Source organism: Sesamum indicum, linkage group LG2 (assembly GCF_000512975.1).
Source record: "Sesamum indicum cultivar Zhongzhi No. 13 linkage group LG2, S_indicum_v1.0, whole genome shotgun sequence".
Lineage (NCBI taxonomy): Eukaryota > Viridiplantae > Streptophyta > Magnoliopsida > Lamiales > Pedaliaceae > Sesamum > Sesamum indicum.
Window position 1 is genome coordinate 16,464,232 of NC_026146.1, and position 8,647 is coordinate 16,472,878.

Sequence of the window (8,647 nt, forward strand, 5' to 3'; positions counted from 1 at the left end):
CTTCAGAACATAACATTTTATGCACAGAATAATTAAATAGTAGGACATTATTCTATTATGCCATCATGAATAACTTTTCGTTTATTTAATAGATGAAACTAGGAAAGATACAACAGATATTGCATGATAAATTTCTGGACTCACCAAATTTTCTGTTTGTTGAGTTCTTTTTGTTAGTTAATTTATTATATTGTATGTGGTCCCTATTTGAGAGTTATTATATTGAAGCTATTACCATGTTCATGATCAATTTTAAATTTTTTATAAATAGTATGTGGTCCCTATTTGAGAGTTATTATATTGCAGCTATTACCATGTTCATGATCCATTTTAGACTTTTTATGATAGTATGTGGTCCCCATTTGAGAATTATGATATTGCAGCTATTACCATATTCATGATCTATTTTAGACCTTTTATGATAGTATGTGGTCCTTATTTGAGAATTATTATATTGTATTATTAAATTCTATTATATTTAAAAATGTGGGCCTGTTTGAAAATTGATAGTTATTCATTGACCCCACAGTGATGATATATATATTCAGAAAACTCCCTATGATAAATGTGTGTATCTACTTTTATAATGTGCTCCTTGTTTGAGAATTTCCTCCTTTTAAAAAGTTGTATTTGTTTTTTTTTTCCCTCATGTGTAGAGTAATGACTTGCATGATGTTCACTTCTGGTATGGTGGTAGATTTATGGATGGTAACAGATCTAAATATGTATGGGGCATAAAAAAGGTCTTTGTAACGATAGATATTAATTTTCTAGGAATGTATGAATTAGGAGAAATGTATGACATATGTGGTGGGAAGAAAGGCACAATGACCTTTTACTATAAAGTTCCAAGGTTACCATTAGAACTTGGTTTAAGACGTATTAACAATGAATGCCTTGACATTTGCATATGTGATTTGGAGAATCAATATAGAGGGATAGACTTGCCTATAGAAATATAAGTAGAAGACAGTAATTGTGAGCCCATTCAGGCACTAGATAAAGATGGTAATGTTGTTTCCAATGACCATGAGGAAGAAATTAGGTACTTGCTAGATGGGATTGATTTTGAAGATGATTTAGATGATAGTTTTCCTGGGGGGTGATCAAGGGTCGGGTTCTGTGAGTGAGGGTGATGGGGAAAGGCTGAATCGTGAGGGGCAGGGAAAGGGTAGGGATGAGATAGGATCTGTGTGTGAGGGTATTGAGGAAATGCTGAATAGTGAGGGGTAGGGGGAACAAGGGCATGGTGGTAATGGTGAGGGTGGTGAAGAAGAGTTTGAGACTGATAACTTGAGAGATAAAAAAGGCAAAAGAAAAATAAACTAAAATCAGTCCTCATCAGAATTTGATGATTCTTCTAATGAGGATTATAATCAGCCCGATCAAGCCTCAAGCGATAGTGAAACCCCAAGTCTTGTTTTAGAAGACCTTGAAGTGTCAAGTGATGATAACATATTCTTGAATAAGAACCCAACTAAAAAGATTTAATGCACAAACTGAGAAAGGTTATGAAGAAGAAAATGAAAAAACCAGAATTTCAGATTGAAAATGCTGAAGAAAATGAAAACTGGTTTAGTGATGATGCTGAAAGCGATGAACTTGAAAGCTTGCCTAATTCTGATAATGAAGATTCACAACCAAAACATGATATTTTTAAAGAATCCACAAATATAAAGACATGTGAATTGGTTGTTGGGATGAAATTTCATAATGCAGAATATTGTAGGGAGGTTTTGAGAGACTGGTGCATCAGAAAAGGCTTTGATGTTGAATACATAAAAAATAAAAAATCAAGGGTCACTGCAAAATGCAAATTTGAGGGTTGTAATTGGAGAATTCATGCCCCCCAGTAATGAAAGATGAATTTCAAATCAAAAGCATACAAGGGGCTCACACATGTGCAAGAACATATGATAATAAGCTTGCGAAAGCTTCATATCTTACCAAAAAGGATGGAATCTGCAATTAGAGACCATCCAAATATTCCAATTAAACAGCTGAAAAGATCAATTTTGAGAAAATGCAAGGTTGAAGTGAGTCAACAAAAAGTTCAAAGGGCAAGAAGGGATGCACTTGAAAAAATTAGAGGGAAAGATTCTATTCAATATGAAAAACTGTGGGATTATTGTGAGACAGTGATGCATTTTAACCCTGGCAACAAGATGCTTATTAAAAAAGTTGAGGGTTCAGATCCACCAGTCTTTGATAAATGTATGTGAGCTTTGCAGCACTTAAAAATGGTTTTTAAATGGTTGCAAACCGATCATTGGTCTAGATGGTTGTTTTTTGAAAACCTGTTATGGTGGACAGTTGCTTGTGGCTGTAGGGAGGGATGAGAATGACAACATATTTCCTATTGCCATGGCTATAGTTCAAATAGAAAACAGGGAAAATTGGACTTCGATAGGGGAATTGCTAGATGATATAGGTGGGATGGGGACTTCGATGTGGTCTTTCATTACTGATAAGCAAAAAGGACTTATTGAGGCCTCAAAAGATCTTGTGCCCGATTCTGAACATAGATTTTGCATTAGGCACATGTATGAAAACTTCCAAATGAAGTTTAAATCCCAAGAATTGAAACAATTCTTTTGGAAATCAGCATCAACATCAAACAAAAAGGGATTTTGAAAGGTTCATGAAAAAAATTGAAGAAATTCACCCCAAAAACAAACCTGAAGTTGAGACAGCCTTTGAATGGCTAAAAAAAATCAATCCAGAACATTGGAGTCGGGCTTTTTTTCCTTTGCATAGTAATGTGATATATTGGTGAATAATCTTTGTGAAAGTTTTAATAATTACATACTTGATGCCAGAGATAAGCCAATAATCACAGTGTTTGAATGGATTAGATGCAAATTGATGTCAAGATTGCAGCAAAAAAGGGAAGCGATGGATAAGTTTGAGGGAGATATTTGCCCAAATGTTCTTAAAAAAATCAAGAAGCAACAGTTAATGGCTAGGAATTATTTTAAATTATGGTGTGGGATGGATGAGTATGAAATAGATTTATTTTCTAGATAAGTATGTGGTGGATCTTGCAAAAAGAATATGCACTTGTGGCATGTTTCAGTTGAATGCCTACCCCTACTGCCATTCATGTGCAGCAATATCTACCAAACGGGTTCCAATTAATGAGTATGTTGATGTTTGTTACAAAAAGTCAACATACTTAAAGGTTTATGGGGAGATGATCCATGTTGTTCCTAAGACAAAAGACTACATTCAAACTACTTATGAACCCGTAAAACCACCAAAAGTTAAAGCGAAAAGGGGAAGACCAAAAAGACTTAGGAGGAGGGGTCCAGATGAGGTGCAATCCACTTCTACAAGAAAAGGCCTAACACATACGTGCAACAACTGCTTGGAGAGAGGGCACAACAAGGGAACTTGTAAGAATCCAACACAACCAAAGTCAAAGTTTTACAAGATTTGTTAAATGAAACTGTTCACTTAATATTCTGTCTCTTTCTTTTTTTTTTTTTTTTTTTTGGCAATTCTGTTGAGTAAAAACATTTATTTGCAAGAAAATACCTGTCAAAGGCTCCCAAATTCCCCCAACAAGTCGGGAGCATGAGTTGCAGTCTGAGGCTACAAAAGCAACCAAGGTAAGTTACTTAAATATTTTTTCCAATGTAAACATTAGCTACTACTCAAATATGAACAAATTATTTTGAGTTTCAGAAGCCAAAAATAAGAACAAGTGCAAAAACACTACAAACAGACATTCCTCCATGTACTTTAAGCACTGTAAGTTCTCATAGCAATTAAAACATAGTTCTTTTTGTTGCAATTGTTTACTGTAGTATTCTTGACATATTACATGTTCTTTTTTCAAATGCAGGTTGAACAAACAACTGATGGAGCATCTGCAGCCACACACTCGACAAACACTCCTCCATCTATTGTAAGCACCGTAAGTTTCTTTTTTTTTATAACAGCAAAAAAATGGCTATCAATGCTTGTGACTGTGTACTAAGTGAGCAATTAAAATATAATCCTTTTGAAATGTAGAATGAACAAACAACTGTTGGGTCATCTACAACAACACCCCCCACAAGCACTCATCCATCTATTGTAAGTTTTGTTATTATAGATTTCCTGATTTTTATATTTTTCCGCAATTGTTTTTAATTTTTTTTTATATTATCAGCAACAAATTGGTCATCAAGAACGTAGAAATGTTGTTTTGATGGGAGACACTATTAGAACAAGCTCAAGGGGACCTATAAATACAAATAGAAACAAAAAGCCATCAATTTTCGAAGTTTTGGAAAGAATCAAGGAGAGATCCAAGAAAAGACGTGGAGGCCATGAATAGAGTTGTAATTTTGCCTTAACCATTTTAATGGGGTTGGATGTACTTTTTGGCTACTTTAAATGAAGCTACTTGTTTAATTTATTCGGTATTTTTTGGAGAGAAATTATTAGCAGCACCCTTGGAGGTAGTAATGGCTTTGAATGGGGTTGGATATACTTTTGAGTTAGACTTACATCTTGAGAAATTTGGCAGTGTAATTGAAAGCTGTAAATTGCTTAATTGGCATATACACTATGAATTGACTTACATTGTGCTTAATGAAATCAGGCATTTTATTGTTTTGCACATTTTAAGTGTCTTATGTAGTATTTTTTACAGCATTGGACAATATTTTAATATGATCTTATAATCTAGAAATAAAAATAAACTGCATATTTTTTGAATTACAATGCAATTAGAAAAACCCTTGAAAAATAAAAATAAACTGCATATTTGAGGAATTAGAATACAATTACAACAACCCTTGATATCTACTTGATTAACAGAATGAAAACCATCAAACATAAAACTGCACTAACTCCAATCCAAAAATTAACATTGCTAACCACTTTTTCATTATGTTCGACAGTTACATTTGATTTTTTTGAATTCGACGCTTTCGATACCACATCATCTATATCACAACCATCTGGTTCATCTTCATTTGTTGCAAATGCACTGTCTCCCAATCCGATGTATGTTCCACAATCAAAGTTTATCGAAAACCCTCTTGGTACCCATGTAGCTCTTTCGGGTTGTACCCAACAAAAAAAGTTACAAACATAAAATCTACAACAATAATACAACTTACCTCTAGAAGGTTTTCTTAAAGATTCCACTACTCTAATTTCTGCCTTTGAATTACATCCACAAAATGGTGAAGCTGAAAATCTCAAATCAAGCACTTCCTTGCATACTCGATTTTTTTTTCAGTTGACTTGATTGTGTGGACATGGCTTCAAAATCTGCAAAAAAGAAAAAAAAAATGAGAAAGGCGTGCAAGAAAGGGTTAGAAAGTGTGATAGAAAGAAGGGAATGAAGCAACCTTTAAATTGGGGGAGAGAAGGGCAAAAATATACAAAAAATGTACTTTTCATACCCAAGTTCTTAGTCAACGCACGTGAGGTGCAAATTCTGCATGGAGGGGGTTTTTTGAACTTTATTTTATATCATAAGGGGGGTAATTGATACTTTAATTTTCACAGAGGATTTTTTTATCATTCCTATTATCACAGGGGGAGTCTCTGGATTTTTCCCTTTATTTCATTACTATATAAAATTGTGTGATTATCATATTAATATTGGATATGTAAAATTAATGAAAATATAATTATAAACATAAAATCACACTATATTCATAATAATAATTTCACAATTTTTCTTAAACAATGCCTTACCAGAAAAAGAGAGTGCATTAAGATTTACAGAACGACATGTAGAAATCATATTCAAATTAAAAATGTCAAAACTATTAACCACCAAGAAGTTTATCTTAAACATCATTATCACTATAATTGAATCTTAAAAATAATTTTAACTGTCGGTCAGAAAACTCACTCAAAGTACCGATGCATGCAAGAATTTTGTGGTAGCTATTGTGAAGGTAAATTTCCATTATTAGGCAGAAAAGTTTTGGCAATTTCAAAGTGTGGCCATGCCAATCTGTCCTTTCCGTTACAGCAGTCTGTTTTAAACCCAACAGCCCGAAATGTAAGAGCAAAACCCACCAGAGACAAAACCTGCCTTTGTCTTGCATGTACTTACATGCCCATCTGCATTTTGCCATGCAAAATGATGGTCCCAACCTAGCTAGACACCTCCAACCACCAATTGTAAACATTAAACCCAACTACTTGTCATTTTTCATTGGTCCACAACCACACTCAATCTTCTGGCTCGAGGGAGGAAATCAAAAGAGCCATTTATAATATTTTAATATTACGAGTTAAAATTTTATTAAAAACATAAACTTTGTTATTCAATGCGGGTGTATTATGATCTCACGTTAATAATTAGCTTGTATGTTTAATAGAATGTAAATTGGATTTAATTTGTAATGTTATCACAATCAAATTGGATGTAACTGTGTTTTCCTTGTTTGGACAGTCTTGATAGGTTTAATCTTTTATTCAGCAAGTTACGGAATTTAAATCTATAACAATACAAACATTTGAATTTATTTGAATAATTTTATATTATTTTAAAATTTATTTTGAACTATATTTCGAGTCTCGTTTCAAGAAATTCTTTCAAATCTAAATATTTTCGTCCAAATATAAAAGGAAAGGAAGGAAGAAACCAAATAGAAACCCTTTGAGCAAAAGAGTCCATTTATAGAGTTGGATTCAGCTACCTTTCTTCATCAGTTTCCATTGTGATGATCTGATAATTGACATTACCTTAAATGCTTCTCTCTTTTGTGCGTTGGGAAGAGCGCTCCTACGCTTATGCATTCTGCTACCTACGCCCCTCCACAATTCATTTACTACCTTGGCTTGCTATAAACACCAGCAAGATAGAGGGCCTTTCAGATTCTGCATTTCATTCCAATTCTAATCTTTATTCCTTGGAATCCTTCTCTTTAAGTAGAGGCATTCTTTTCTGAGAGGATAAGCAAGAATGGAAGAATGATGCACCTTCACCCTGCAAAACTTCCCATTTTCTTCACAGTCTTGGCGATTTTTGGTGGGGTTGAAAAGCTTCTTTCTGGGCTTTGAAAAAACATGAAAAAGATCAAACCTTTGAGGTTTTCCATTCTGGTTCTGTGCGTATTTTACTTGAGTGTATGGTGCAATGGAGAAGATGAGAGTGTGGCAGCTCCAATGAAGAGAACAGAGGTGGAGGCTCTGTATTCTGCTATTCAAGCTTTCGTGGGCAAATGGTGGAATGGCTCAGATCTTTATCCAGATCCTTGTGGTTGGACTCCTATTCAGGTGCATAATTTTATGAACTGAGATGAAGTCTGTAAATACAGTTTCTCTTATTTCCCTTAGGAGTGTGAGTATAGAATACTCGACAGTTCTTTTCCCTTTGCTTTTTTGCTATCAAGATTCTTACATTAAAAAGTGGAATCCCCAGCTTTTAGGAAAGTTGAATCAGGATTAGGAAATCACCAGGAGAAAGCTGAACTTTAGGCATCATATGATATTTCATTTTGTTTTCTAGTATTGTACTGACTTTGTTACCATCGTTTCAGCAGCCAGACTTTTAATATTTGCATCAAGTTTAGTACAACATGGAAACATTAACTCTGAGGTTCAGTAATAGTTTGAGATATACTGATAATGATCTGCAGTTTCTTGTTTGGTTTGGTTCTTGTACAGGGTGTTTCATGCGATCTGTTTGATGGCTTTTGGTATGTGACAGAGTTGAGGTTTGGACCTCTGCATGATAACTCCCTGAGTTGTGCCTACAATGCTGAATTTAGTCCCCATCTATTTGCATTAAGGCGCCTGAAGGCTCTTTCATTCTTCAGTTGCTTTGTTTCACCACGCCGTTATCCTGTTTCAATTCCTACTCAGAATTGGGAAGTTCTTGCAGCAAGTCTAGAATCGCTAGAGTTCCGATCGAATCTAGGGCTAACAGGACGAATTCCTTCTACGTTTGGAGAGCTAAAAAATCTTCGGTCCCTCGTGCTAATCGAGAACGGACTAACAGGTGAGTTACAGGCAAATCTTGGCAACTTAATCAACTTGAGGAGGCTAAATCTTGCTGGAAACTCATTTACAGGCAGAATCCCAGATAACTTTGGAGGGCTAAATAGTCTCTTGATTCTTGATATGAGTAGAAATTCACTATCTGGTTCTTTGCCTTTGAGCTTTGGAGGGCTGAATTCACTCTTGAAGCTTGATTTAAGCTACAACAAATTGGAAGGAAAAATCCCAGAAGAGCTTGGGAATCTGAAGAAACTAACGCTTGTAGACCTCAGCAACAACAAATTTTCAGGTGGATTGACCAAATCACTTCAAAATTTGTCTTCTTTGGAGGAATTAGTCCTCTCGAATAATCCCACCGGTGGTGACTTAACGAGTCTTGAATGGCAAAACCTGAGGGGGCTGGCTGCATTGGACCTGTCCAATATGAGCCTGATAGGTGGGATTCCAGAGTCCATTGCAGGTTTGAAAGGTTTAAGATTTCTGGGCCTGAATGATAACAAGCTCACAGGGGATATCCCCCCAAAGCTGGCAAGTTTGCCTAATGTTAGTGCATTGTACCTTCATGGTAATAATCTGACAGGAGAGATTAAATTCTCTGAATGGTTTTATGGGAAACTGGGGAGGCGTTTTGGGGCTTGGGATAATCCGAATCTGTGCTATCCCATTGGGTTGATGCCAACAAGTTATG

General features: G+C 35.2%; 1 protein-coding gene across 1 annotated transcript; it reads left to right on the top strand.

The window, feature by feature from the left end:
• On the top strand, positions 6,596-8,647 carry LOC105156742 (piriformospora indica-insensitive protein 2-like; the record flags this gene model as incomplete). Its single annotated transcript, XM_020691487.1, is given in 2 exon segments — positions 6,596-7,236; positions 7,627-8,647. Coding segments are annotated over 2 exon segments (1,231 nt in total), but the record flags the coding sequence as incomplete, so codon positions are not given.